The sequence below is a fragment of the Carettochelys insculpta genome, chromosome 1 (genome assembly GCF_033958435.1).
Source record: "Carettochelys insculpta isolate YL-2023 chromosome 1, ASM3395843v1, whole genome shotgun sequence".
Lineage (NCBI taxonomy): Eukaryota > Metazoa > Chordata > Testudines > Carettochelyidae > Carettochelys > Carettochelys insculpta.
In genome coordinates, this window is record NC_134137.1 from 9,509,113 (window position 1) to 9,523,365 (window position 14,253).

At 45.8% G+C, this 14,253-nt stretch overlaps 2 protein-coding genes across 2 annotated transcripts; both read right to left on the reverse strand.

The window, feature by feature from the left end:
* Nucleotides 1-559: 559 nt before the first annotated feature.
* LOC142007691 (olfactory receptor 51G2-like) lies at nt 560-8,850 on the reverse strand. The gene is made up of 3 exons (XM_074984376.1): nt 8,845-8,850; nt 6,350-6,444; nt 560-1,535 (listed from the first exon to the last, which is right to left on the reverse strand). Exons 1-3 carry the CDS (start codon nt 8,848-8,850, stop codon nt 560-562), a joined length of 1,077 nt encoding a protein of 358 aa, XP_074840477.1.
* Nucleotides 8,851-12,169: 3,319 nt separating this feature from the next.
* Nucleotides 12,170-13,105, reverse strand: LOC142003327 (olfactory receptor 51G2-like). The gene has a single exon (XM_074980201.1). It carries the CDS (start codon nt 13,103-13,105, stop codon nt 12,170-12,172), a length of 936 nt encoding a protein of 311 aa, XP_074836302.1.
* Between the last annotated feature and the right edge of the window lie 1,148 nt (nt 13,106-14,253).

The following is a 14,253-nucleotide window of genomic DNA, read 5'->3' on the forward strand; positions in this document are numbered from 1 at the left end:
GTCCAACCCCATAGTGTTGTGCAGAGGGGAAGAAACAGTAACAGGGAGACCCAGTAGGCACTTCTAAGAAGCGAAAAAAGGAATCTCAGGCCAGTAGGCAGAGCTAGAAAATGAGCTAGTACAGGAATTCAGGTTAGAGGAAAATGCAATCAACTACCAAGAGTCAGGCAGGTAGTTTAAATGCTGACTGCTGGAGGTCTAAATGCAGCCCAACCAAGCTGGGATGGTGGGGAATGAGAGAGGAGAGGGAAGAGTTTGGACAGCCATTGAGAAGGAGATCAAGAGAATCCAAACAGATGAGTCCATGGAGTGCTTATAAAGTCAACCAGGGAGGGAAGACTGCCCGGATTCCCCTCCCCCAGGAAGGCTGTCTTGGTTTCCTTCCCCAATGCCCTCTCCTCCCTCACCAGCCCCTCTCACATGTATCCAAGTCTTAGTCACTGTGAGCTCCTGAGTGGCCATCTCTAGCTCTTTCATCATAGATGTCAGAGTGCAGGATGCTATATGTATCTTCATAGCCGGTGTCACCAGTGCTACAGCCAGGTGATAGACTCACTCTTCACTTGAAAAACATCTTGAGGATCCTTGCACGAAAGTGTTTGCTTTTCACGCTGTACACAATTGGGTTCACCAGAGGTGGTACCAGCACATAGACATAGCTCAGGAAAGTCTGAGGCAAGAGAGAAGAGCTATTCCCAAATCTGTGAAGCATAGACAAGCTTATCTCTGGTACGTAGAAGAGCAGAACGGCACAGAGGTGGGAGACGCAGGTGTTCAGAGCCTTAAAACACTCTGTGAGGGATGCAACACTCAGCACTGTTTTGAGGATCATCACATAAGATAGGAAGATCAAAACAATGTCCAAAAACACTGATAAACATTTAACAGTCAAGCCATAGATGCTGTTGTCTGTGATGTCTGCACAAGCCAGCTTCATAACATTCTGAAAAAGGCAGTAAGAATGGGAAAGGACATTGTTTCGACAGTATGGGAAACGTTTCAAGAGAAAGGGATATGGGAAGAATAGGCACACAGATCTTGCCACGCTCACAATTCCTGCCTTGGCTATTCTCAGTGGAGTTAAGATGGAAGCGTACCTCAGCGGGTCACAGATTGCAACAAAACGGTCAAAAGCCATTAACAACAGCGTGGAGGACTCAATTATTGAAAACAAGTGGATGAAGTACAGCTGGACAAAACAGGCATTGAGACCGATCTCCCGAGCGTTGACCAAATACACACCCAGTGTCGTCGGCATGGTGGCTATCAATAAGCCAAGGTCTGTGAGGGCCAACATGGAAAGGAGAATGTACATGGGCTCATGGAGGCTTGGATCTGTTTTTATAATGAAGAGAATGATGGAATTTCCTACTATTGAAATAACATATAAGCAACAGAAAGGGATAGAGATCCAGAAATGGACATCTTCTTGGCCAGGTATCCCTGTGAGAAGGAACACTTCAAATCGGAATGTCGTATCGTTGAGAGATGACATAATGTATTGGGCAGGTCTGAAGAGTTTTGAACTTTCCTTCCTGAAAGGAAAAGAAAACAGGAGGCCTGATTATATTTAGCAAGACGTGTTAGTGCTCTCAGTGTAAGTTGAGAGTCTCTCAAGAATTCCGAAAAGATTATAAAATAGACAGTCTTAGATTTCAACCATTAACAGGAACATAGGCACTGCCAAACGACACTGTACTAGTTGTGCACCCAGCCCAATCACCAGTGCCCAGTTCCAGATTCTACAGAAGAAGAAGGAATGAGCCTTTCAATGGTCAGCTACAATGTAACCTGCTCTCCGGGAAATCATAATTCATTAGATATAATTTGTGAAGTAAATCTGGATGGATTGAAGACCTTCCAAATCTTTCCTAAACCAGTTCTCACTATTCTAATAAGATTTCCTCGTACCCAGTCCATCTTTGCAGCCTCCTAAGATCTGTCTCCATTGATAACGTGTGGCACTTTTTAATTGTGATCTTCCCACAGACAACATTTCTAGCCTGCTACTTCTGAGTCTGACCCATCATTTCACTATAAAAACATGTAATTGCCTGGGGGAAAGGGAGATTTTTCTGTCATGCGTTACATCTATTTATAAGTGTTGCTCATTGCCACATTTCAAATTGGGATCTGGTTGTTCAACTCCAAAGTAAAATTGTCCCTGCTGAATAGAGCAAGAAAGTGAGTTCCAAAACAGATGATTCTAAAAAAATCTGGACATTTATCAATAATTGCCTCTGTAAAAACCTCTAGATCCACTGGTCATGTACCATCAGCAACCAATCTATGGCAACTGATGCACCAACTTCCTGCTGAAGAAGAAATCAGGAAGAGAAGGTGGCGTTGGAATCGACATACCCTCAGAAAACCAACCACCACCATCACGCAACAAGCCATAAGTTAGAACCAAGAAGGCAAAAGGAAAAGAGGGTGTCAAAGGCTACGTCTACATGAGCCCCAAACTTCAAAATGGCCACGCAAATGGCCATTTCGAAGTTGACTAATGAAGCGCTGAAATGCATATTCAGCACTTCATTAGCATGTGGGCGGCCACGGCACTTCGAAATTGACGCGCTTCGCCGCTGCATGTCTCGTCCCGACGGGGCTCCTTTTCGAAAGGACCCCGCCTACTTCGAAGTCCCCTTATTCCCATGAGCTGACGGGAATAAGGGGACTTCGATGAAGGTGGCGTCCTTTCGAAAAGGAGCCCCGTCTGGACGCGCCGCGCGGCGGCAAGGCGCGTCAATTTCGAAGCGCGGCTGCCGCCCGCATGCTAATGAAGCGCTGACTATGCATTTCAGCGCTTCATTAGTAAACTTTGAAATGGCCATTTGCATGGCCATTTCGAAGTTTGGGGCACGGGTAGACACGACCAGTGACTCCAGGACTGTTTTTTTCAGGGAAGATGAGGTTAGTGGTTAGTGGATTTCAAGGTTAAATGAAAGAATATGAATGGAAATGGAAATTTTTTCCATGTGAGAGAACAGTCTATTCCCCTCTCTTTTTCTCTCTGTCAGACTATATGTGTCCTAGCAACAAAGGGTCCTGTGGCACCTTATAGACTAACAGAAATTTTTGAGCATGAGCTTTCGTGAGCACAGACTCACTTCATCAGATGCTGGTCTTGGAAATTTGCAGGGCCAGGTATAAATAAGCCAGAGCAAGGGTGGGAATAGCAAGGTTAGCTCAGTCAGCAAGGGTGAGGCTTACTACCAGCAGCTGATCTGGAGGTGTGAACACCAAGGGAGGGGAAGCTGCTTCTGTATTTAGCCAGCCATTCGCAGTCTTTGTTCAAGCCAGAGCTGAGGGCGTCAAATTTGCAGATGAATTGTAGCTCAGAAATTTCTCTTTGGAGTCTGATCCTGAAATTTCTTTGCTGTAGGATAGCTACTTTTAAATCAGCTACTGTGTGGCCTGGAAGATTGAAGTGCTCTCCTACGGGTTTTTGTATATTGCCATTTCTGATATCTGATTTGTGTGTGTTTATTCTTTTACGTAGAAACTGTCCAGTTTGTCCGATGTATATAGCAGAGGGACATTGCTGGCACATGATGGCATAAATTATATTGGTAGATGTGCAGCTGAATGAACCCACGATGGTGTGGCTGATCTGGTTAGGTCCTGTCATGGTGCTGCTGGTGTAGATATGTGGGCAGAGCTGGCAACGAGGTTTGTTGCATGGATGTGTCCCTGAGTTAGAGTGACTGTGGTGCGGTGTATAGTTGCTGGTTAGGATTTGCTTCAGGTTGTCAGGTTGTCTGTGGGCAAGGACTGGTCTGCCTCCCAAGGCATGTGAAAGTGGGGGATCATTGTCCAGGATGGGTTGTAAATCCCGGATGATGCTCTGTAGAGGTTTTAGCTGAGGACTGTAGGTGATGGCTAGTGGTGTTCTGTTAGTTTCTCTCTTGGGCTCGTCCTGTAGTAAGAGGCTTCGTGGCACACGTCTGGCTCTGTTGATCTGTTTTTTCACTTCCTCAGGTGGGTATTGCTGTTTCAAGAATGCTTTCTTCAAATTGCATTCTTGAAACTGCAATACCCACCTGAGGAAGTGAAAAAACAGATCAACAGAGCCAGACGTGTGCCACTAAGCCTCTTACTACAGGACGAGCCCAAGAGAGAAACCAACAGAACACCACTAGCCATCACCTACAGTCCTCAGCTAAAACCTCTACAGCGCATCATCAGCGATTTACAACCCATCCTGGACAATGATCCCCCACTTTCACATGCTTTGGGAGGCAGACTAGTCCTTGCCCACAGACAACCTGACAACCTGAAGCAAATCCTAACCAGCAACTATACACCGCACCACAGTCACTCTAACTCAGGGACACATCCATGCAACAAACCTCGTTGCCAGCTCTGCCCACATATCTACACCAGCAGCACCATGACAGGACCTAACCAGATCAGCCACACCATCGTGGGTTCATTCAGCTGCACATCTACCAATATAATTTATGCCATCATGTGCCAGCAATGTCCCTCTGCTATATACATCGGACAAACTGGACAGTTTCTACGTAAAAGAATAAACACACACAAATCAGATATCAGAAATGGCAATATACAAAAACCCGTAGGAGAGCACTTCAATCTTCCAGGCCACACAGTAGCTGATTTAAAAGTAGCTATCCTACAGCAAAGAAATTTCAGGATCAGACTCCAAAGAGAAATTTCTGAGCTACAATTCATCTGCAAATTTGATGCCCTCAGCTCTGGCTTGAACAAAGTCTGTGAATGGCTGGCTAAATACAGAAGCAGCTTCCCCTCCCTTGGTGTTCACACCTCCAGATCAACTGCTGGTAGTAAGCCTCACCCTTGCTGACTGAGCTAACCTTGTTATTCCCACCCTTGCTCTGGCTTATTTATACCTGGCCCTTCAGATTTCCAAGACCAGCATCTGATGAAGTGAGTCTGTGCTCACGAAAGCTCATGCTCAAAACTTTTCTGTTAGTCTATAAGGTGCCACAGGGCCCTTCGTTGCTGTTACAGATCCAGACTAACACGTCTACCCCTCCGATACTTGACATATATATCCTGTAAGCATAAAATCCATAGAACCTGGGAATTTCAGTGGAAGAGATCTTGGGCTGAGCTGCCAGAATGAAGGTGTGTGTTAAACCCAGTTCTTGGGATCTTTTCTGAAGAGCTACTTGGGCGTAACTATTGGTTTCTCTATGTTAGGGCTGTAATAGGTTAAACACATCTGGCTCAGTTTAATTTAACAGCAGTTTGCTGGAAAATGAGCATGAAGGGAAGCAATAACTAAGGCAAAGCCATCACTCCATGAGCACTTCAGGATAGCTGTGAGCTGCTAGCTGGGAAGAGATGAGAAGCTGTTCAGAGTTCCAGGCCCAGACACCACTGGGGAAGCCAGAAGGTCCCGTCCCCATCAGAGTTGGAAGTTTTGAGCACAGAAATGTGCACAAACTTCTGTTCCTATGGTTCAGATTAAAAAGTATTTTGGTCCAAGAAGGTCGGCTGGTCACTCCCGTCACTGCTCCTCACAGCCTCTTGAAGGACAGAACCCCACTTGGACTTGAGGCTTAATCAATCTGAGAGTGAGGGTGAGAGGATTGTGTGACTCCACCTCATACGAGTCATGTGGCACTCAGAGACCAAAAAAAAGCTGAGATGCCAGTAGCCCTATAATGATAATAGGAACCTGTGGAAGTAGAGATGGAACTCTCAGTCAGACAGAAAACTGACATGTGCCCCATTGTACCTGTGACCACAGAGCAGCACAGCTCTGAATTCTTGTCTTCACTTTGGAGCCAGAGAATAAAAGCTTTCAAAATGCATTCACTGGTTAAATTTCCAGGAGCAAATAAACCTGGAGTGATTTGGAAATTAGTCTCTGATACTGCATAGACTGATCTGTCACTCAGCCCCTGGCAGGATTGAACCCAGAGCACACGGCACCTCTAGAAATGGGATTCCTCAAGAAATTCTGAATCAGGGAATCAGAGTCTAACACTTCTGACTGGCTTTGAATTCCAGATTTCTGTGGAGGATGAACAGCCCCCCCATGGATCATGAGCAGATGTATCTGAGGGGTTCCCAAGTTACCTACCCCTGCCTGCCCTCCAGCCCTTTAACGGAGTCACCCCAACAGCCCAGTCGTATCCCCTGACACTGTACAGAACAGCTGGCAGCCTTTCTCTTGCAGTTTAATTTTAATGATAATTGATGAAATCTGCCAACTTACCCAATTTGCGCTAGAAGAAGAGCTGTTGAGCCTAGAGCTATTCACACTCAAGGACAAAGAGTCACAGAAGAGGATGTCCTGACAGCAGGCAGTGTGTGTGCAGGTAGGAAGGCAGCTTCCTTTATAAAACCTTACTTGCACTTTCCCTTGGGGGCCACTTGGCCAACAGGGAACTTCAGCTGGTTGGCGTCATGTGCACCAGCTTTAACTGCCTTGTGGTCAATGGCAAACTGCAGGAGGCCAAATCCCAGGGGTTGGGCTCTGATGCTAAATAACGGGACTGCAGCACCAGCCCTGCTGTAGGCTCCATTACCACAATCTGGGCTTGTCAGCAGTATTTGTATTGTTCCAGTAAGACTCTGGGCCTCCTTGAGAGCAGCCAACAGGTAACAATGATGCTGTCCCATGTGACCATTCATAAAATAATAATAATAATAAATAAACAGATTTCACTCTGTCTCATTTCCTTCCTTATAAATCCAGGGTGCAGGCTGGGGAAGGGAGTTTCCACAAGGCTGTCTACATGGAAATTTCCTTCAGAATAAACCAGGAGGGAAGGCCCCTTCCCTTCTTTTTTTCTTGAGGTATGAAAACCGCAGCCCAGGATCCAAGGCTCTCCAAAGCTAGCCACAGAGCTCAGTGACTCACCAATATACAGGCCCACAAAAACACAATCTCTGAGTGTCCATATCTCCTCTAGGACCCTCTCCAGCCCCACTGCTAGCACAGGCTCATCAGAGATGTGCTACCAGAACCTGTATAATTAGTCACTGCCTACGGGATATGCTGAAGGGGTATTGCAGACAGACGAGAGGGCTGCACAGAGGTGAGAAGGCTGTTAGAGTTCCTGATGGACATCATACCTCAGGTTTCAACCTTTCCTTACCAAGAGTACAGCCATAGGCTCCATCTGTGCAACATTCATTTAAGTTAAAGGGTAGAGGCAGATGGAAAACCTTCCATTTCTTTTGGGGATCCAGACAGCTGTAGCTGTGCAGCATCCTGCCGTATGAAATTTCAGAGAAAAAATGGTCTGCGTTCTATGGAATCACAGTCCTCAAAAAAACATGAAAAAGAGAATGTTTTGATTGCTGTAAAACTGTGACTGTCTGAGGTAGGGACCCCCCTCTTTCCCAGACCAGGTCAAGCTCAGTGAATCTCTGACTCTCATCCTCCAGGACTATACCACTAGGTGACAGCACTGTTCTTCCCTTAACTTCCCACAGTGAGAAACCACTTTAGGTGACCATATTTCCCCAAGGAAAGAGAATCAGATGTTTATAGATGCCCAGAATACGAGGTTTTCACAGTGTTATTCTTGGTTTATATTCAGTGCTGAATCTCTCCTTCATGAACACATTGTAATGGGTTGGATCACAGAGGTCCCCTTGAGATAGTCACATGATGGGCTTATCATACTGCTGATCCTGCGTGGCTGCGCTCTGGGGAGCCCCATTTCTCTTCCCTGCTGAACCAGAAACCGTGGTCTCTTCCAGCAAAGGCAGAGATTTGTGGCAACACTCTGCTCTGAGAACACTCAATCACAGGGACTTAACACAGCACCCAGGTGCATCGCCCCGTAGGACGGTCCCCTAAGATAAATCCATTGTAATCTGCATCATAATTTTGTACAAACCAATATCATAAAGGGTTTGTCACCTATATCAATGAAGGAGAGATATTCACAGCTGTTGCCCCTCCCAACACTGGCAATTATTTACATTGGGTGTAATCATAAACGAGAAACTTTGTAAAGAAGAAAAAGTAGGATTTAAGTGATTGCAGGTGTCATGAATGAATGTGTGTAATGGGTTAAGAGAGGGCTCTCTGCAGGTGGCTGCTAGGTAAGCTAACAGGAAGAAGAGTGTTTTTTATACATGGAGAGCAATTGTAGTCTGAGTGCTCTTTTGGTCTGTGAGTCGAACAGGGAGAGGCAAACAATGCTTGAATGAATCCACTAAATCTCCTGGGCATCTCGTAATCAACACATAATGGGTGCGTCTACAGTAGCCGGCTACTTTGAAGTAGCCAGCACAATGTCAAAACAGCACCCGTCGCGTCTACACACACCGGGTGCTATTTCGACGTTGAAATCGATGTTACGCGGCAAGACGTCGAAGTCGCTATTCCCATCCAAGGATGGGAATAGCACCCTACCTTCGACATTGGACGTCGAAGTAGGGCGTGTGTAGATGATCCGTGTCCCACTACTTCGAAATTGCAGGGTCGTCCATAGCGGCCATCAGCTGAGGGGTTGAGAGACACTCTGTCCAGCCTGTGCGAGGCTCTATGGTCCCCGCGCACAGCAGCCTTAAAGGCACCATGGAGCCGGATTTCCTGTGGCAGGAAGCTGAGAGCGTGGAGGCAGCAGCACAGGCACGTGCTAGCCCTGCACACTTCTCAGAGTCCCCGATCCCTGCTGCCTTCATCCATGGCCTCAAGCCAGCTGCCCGAGCGCCCTTCCCCCAGGTCCCCTTCCCAGGCATCTGCCCAGGTACCCCACTTACCCAGCCCATCCCTCCCCAGTACCCCTTCCTTTCCAGCCGCCCACCTGGCCCCTGCCTCCCGCCCTCCCCAAGCCCACCCCCGGACCCCCACCCCCCAGTGGGTGCATGCCCGGGCCTTCTTACCTCCATGACGATAGCCCCGACAGTGGTCTTTCCCACTCCAAACTGGTGTCCCACGGAGTGATAGCTGTCTAGAGTGGACAGCTTCCAGATGGCTATTGTGACCCTCCTCTTGATGGGGAGGGTGCGCCACATCCAGGTGTCTTGGCACCTCAGTGCTGGGGTGAGCCACTGGCAGAGCTCGAGAAAGGTCTGCTAGCGTATGCGGAAGTTCCAGAGCCACATATCGTCGTCCCACTCCCTCATGATGAGCTGCTCCCACCACTCAGAGCTGGTGGGGCAGCTTCAGAGGTGGGGGAGCAGCTGGTGAGGGAGGAGGAGGGGACACCAGTGGTCAGGGGCATCCCTGTCTGCCTCCAGGGTGGGCTTCGCTGGCAGGAGCCACTGGGCATCACCTAGCAGGGCGCTTGCCCCCTGGATGACTACCTGGAGGGCCTCCGCTTCCTGCTGCTGCTGCTGCAGCTGCTGCTGGGTGTCCATATCTGCTTTGACTTGATCTGTGACAGAGTGGTTACTGCTCTGCAGACCTCACGCTGGGCAGGCCAGGTGTGTCTGGGAGGGGCCCTTTAAAGGAGCAGTTTGCAGTTGCCCTGGAAGGGCTAGTGTGCTCTGTGACCTGGTCCGCGGTCGTTCCTGGCCCCTTATTTTGAAAGAGGGTGCTTGTGTGTGTGGACGCTCTGCATTTCCTTCCAGGGCAGCTCCTTTCGACGTTCCCCATTGCTACTTCGATGTTGAACGTCGACGTTGCCAGCCCTGGAGGACGTGTAGAGGATAATCATTGAAGTAGCCTATTTCAATGTTCTTACTTCGAAATAGGCTACTTCGATGTAATGTGCTAGTGTAGACGTAGCCAATATGTAAAGAGAAAGGAAATGTTTGGTTAGATGTGATCAGGTTATGGTTATTTTGAAACTGGGGTGGACTTTCTCTGGCTTGTTGATACTTTCCCCTGTACTCTGTAACTTCTAAGCTGAATCCCTGGGAAGTAATTCTGTGTGCTGCAACCAGAATGTTTAGTGCTGTTTTCTCTCATTTTGAGAATAAGTTACTATTTTGAAGGCACTCATTTGATTCCTGCATCCTAGGCAAAGGTCTGTGTATATTCATGCCTTAGACTGAAAGGTCAGCTATCATACTGCATCTGTTTTTGGGGTTTTTTTTCTCACAAGCTTTCATAAGGGAGGGTTTAGAGCTTGGGGTTTACCCCACAGGGAGATATTTTCAGTGGTTTTTTCTGGGTTAAAGGGTGTTTTTAGAACTTAGGTGGTGGTGGCGATTGTCTCCTCAAGGTCAGATAATATTTCACCTTGGAAGCTTTTTTAAGCAGAGCCCTTAAAGACAAGGTATTTTTAAGTTTTTTTGTGGGCCCCGTGTTCTGTACCCAGAGTGTCAGAGTGGGGAAGCAGCCCTGACAGCAAATGGTAGCAGACAGCTCCAAGTAAATTATTAAGCCAAAATAAAACAAAACATGTCAGCTAAGCCTCATACTCTAAGAAACTTGTTACCTGAATGTTTTACTCTAACCATTATTTAAACCATCTTTTCTTACAAGTTAGAAAGCCTCCTAGATTGGGCTTCATCCTTCCCCCATCCAGTTTCAGATGTTTCCAACAATCATCTTTCTTTTTATATTTAAATTAATCTTAGGTCAGTTATTAAGAACGGGCTAAAGTGTGTATCTGAGATAAGGTCTGAAATATTGATTGACCGGGAAGTTTTTCTGTTGGATCCTTTGGGATTAGTAGAACTTTATTTTGCTGGGGTATCTGGGTTGTGGCCAGACACTGGGTACTTTAAGGGAACTCCCTGATTGTCCAATAAGCTAACACGGGCTTGTGCTGGCTTGGAAAATACTGGAATGATTGCCAGAATTGGGAATTGGCTATTCCATTTCTTGCAGTCTACCTTGTTTCAGTGAATTCCCGTGAGCCTATTGCATGACACAAATTGACTAATGTGACCCATAGCATGTAAGTCTAGAACGGACATCATGGGTCAATGTGCCCATCTCCTACCATGGCACATCAACTCAGTATATCATCTGGTGCATAAGCCTTTTTAATTATTGTGTGAAAGCCTTCTCCCATGAAAGCTAGCTGGGATGGGGAAAGATTCAGGGGGAAACTATTTACATGAACACTTCTAATCTGTCCAGATATCTAGCAGATAGCTCAGTGTTGTTTAACGTCATGAGCTTTGGCTGACGTTGGGTAATTAGTCACCATAGTGTTGAATGCAGCAGATAGTGACGTTGTTATCCATCTCATTGTCTTTCACTTGGTTTTTGATTAGCTGTTTAACCAGAGTTACCCTAAAGGCCAGATGAGAGATGGATTTTGGTTGGCATATATAACATTGTCTGAGCATTTCACTTTTGGCACAGTACAGATAGTTTGGAGGTTTTAAGTGAGATCCATAGAACACTGTTTATCTTCAGAGCAAAAACCCATTGTATGCCTTTATGTACTTTTATATGACCTGTGGCTTAATTTTTATACGCAGGTGACTTTTTATGGCCTGGGGACTTTTGACAATTATTGTCTTTTGTACGATGGTCACTTATTCCAGGCACAACTCACTCTCCAGCATAATCGGAGGCTCTGATACACCTCATGGACCAACTCTGGATTCTGGAGTGCAGATAGGGCACAGCTTCTGATAACAACGAGGAACAGGGGGTGAAGTTCTTGTTAAAGAGATTAGGCATAAAGTGGGACCTTGTATGAAGAGGAGAAGCAGAGGGTAATGGAATCAAGAAGAGAAAGAGTGAAATAGTTGAAGTCAGTGAGTGGATGAAACTCCTAAATATGTCCCACATTTTCCATTTGTGTAGGTGGTCTTCCAAGACTGAACAGGATCTGTTGGGACAGCATCTGGCTGGGTCTCTGTAAAGGATCATTTCCACTGGAATAGGAAAATGGTTTGGAGTAGAAGGGAGTCTGGGAGTGAACCTCTTGCTAGGAGAGAACAAGAGTCATGGCACACAGAAATCACATCCCTCCTCTTTATTGACTGTATCAACAGAAAATCAAAGGAGGGAGCAGTCACTGATAATGCTCCTCACTGGCCAACATCCCACTGGTGCCCTCACTCTCTGGGAAAATATTCACTTTCCAAATGCTATTGACTGCCTTGGTCTCCTTCCCTCCATGCATTGTCCTCCCTCACCAGCTCATCTCACATGGCTCCAGGTCTTAGTCAACGTCAGGCCACAAGTGGAGGTCACTAGTTATTTCATATCAGATGTAAGGGTCCAAGATACAATAGATAGCCCATGTTTTTCATGGCCTGTGGTACCAGTACTGCAGCCAGATGATTACGTGAACCTTCATTTGAAAAACACCCGGATGATCCTCTCACGAAAATATGTGCTTTTCACACTGTACACAATTGGGTTCACCAGGGGTGGTACAAGCACATAGATGTAGCTCAGAAGAATCTGGGGCAAGTGAGAAGACCTATTCCCAAATCTGTGTATCAGAGACAGGCTTATCTCTGGTACATAGAAGAGCAGAACAGCACAGAGGTGGGAGACGCAGGTGTTCAGGGCCCTGAGGCTCTCTGTACGGGATGTGACACTCAGCACTGTTTTGAGGATCATCACATAGGAGAGGAAGATCAGAACAATATCGAAAAACACTGTTAGACATTTAACAGACAAGCCATAGAGGCTGTTGACTGTGATGTCTGAACAAGCCAGCTTCATGACATCCTGAAACAGGCAGTAGGAATGAGAGAGAATATTGGCACGACAGTATTGGAAGCGTTTCAAGAGAAAGGGATGTGGAAACAGTAGGGACAGAGATCTTACCACAAGCACAAGGCTCATCTTGGCTATTCTTGCTGGGGTTAAGATGGAAACATATCTCAGCGGGTCACAGATTGCAACAAAACGGTCAAAGGACATCAACAAGAGCATGGAGGATTCAATTAATGAAAGTGAATGGATGAAGTACTGCTGGGCAAAACAAGCATGGAAGTTTATCTCCCTAGAGTTAAACAAATATATTCCCAGTATCGTCGGCATGGTGGCTATCAATAATCCAAGGTCTGTGGCAGCCAACATGGAAAGGAGAATGTACATGGGCTCATGGAGTCTTGGATCTGTTTTTATAACGAAGAGAATGATGGAATTTCCGACTATTGATACAACATATATGCAGCAGAAGGGGATTGAGATCCAAAATTGGGTATCTTCCTGCCCCGGTATTCCTGTGAGAAGGAACACTGAAAATTGGAATTTGGTATCATTGAGAGGTGACATAAGGTAGTGCGCTGGTCTGAAGAGCTTTGAATTTCCTCCCTGAAAGGAAACAAAACAGGAGATTAGATGATATTTATCAATACACCTCTCTGCTCTCAGTGGAAGATTAGAGACTACCAAGAATATGGGAAAGATCATCAGAAACACTGTGTAATTTTCACAACATTAATAGGAAGATAGGCACTGACAGACTGCATCAGACTTGCCGTCCATCTCTCCCAAGGGTCTGCATCCTGAGGCTCTAGGTTCACATGGTGCTCTCTTAGGACTTCTTTTTGGCTCCCAATGCCGTAATTGCAAAGTGAAAAAAAAAAGGGCCTCCTGATTATTTTTAATAAACGATGAATGTCTGAGAGCCCATCTGTGAACAACTCATATCTAAAGAGAAAGTGATATGTCACCTTGAAACTTTCGATAACTCCCCCTTCTTTGGATTGTGCAGTGGATCATGGGATATGATATTGTATCTGTGTTCTGATCGTGTTGCTAATAACATCTTAATTTTGTGAAGGATAAGGAAACTTGTGGCATTCCTGCTGTTAAGGGCAACGTGCATTTTAAGAAAGAAAACTGAAATTAAATGTGATGTAAAACTGGCATAGTTAAAATAGGTTCAGAGTGAAAGCCAGGAAGATAGTGAGACAAACACACACATGTAAATTGTGCAGAAATAGAATATGTAAAAAAAAAAAGATTGTGAACATCCTGCAGTAAACATTTATCATATTACAAATATTAGTCTATGCTATTCTGAGAAAAGGGGTCATAAAAACTATGGTTTGACATTGTTTATAAAGGACCATCTCATATTCACATGCCCTGAGGCCCTTCCATTATTGAGTTTTTGACTGAAAGAAAAAGGCTGTTCTTGCTACTTTAGCTGTCGACCCCTTACCTAGCCCAATGACCAGTGGCTGGTTCCAGATTCTACAGAAGAAGACAATAAGCCTTGCAACAGGCAACTATCATACAACCATCTCCCAGGGAAAGCATAACTCACAAAATAAAAATTTGTTATGTAAATCAGGAAGGTTTGAAGACCTTCTATGTCTTTTCTACACTATTACTCCCTATTGTAGTTGGATTTTCCAGTGAGCCATGCAAACATCCAGTCCACCTTCAAAACCTACAAAGCTCTGGACCCACTG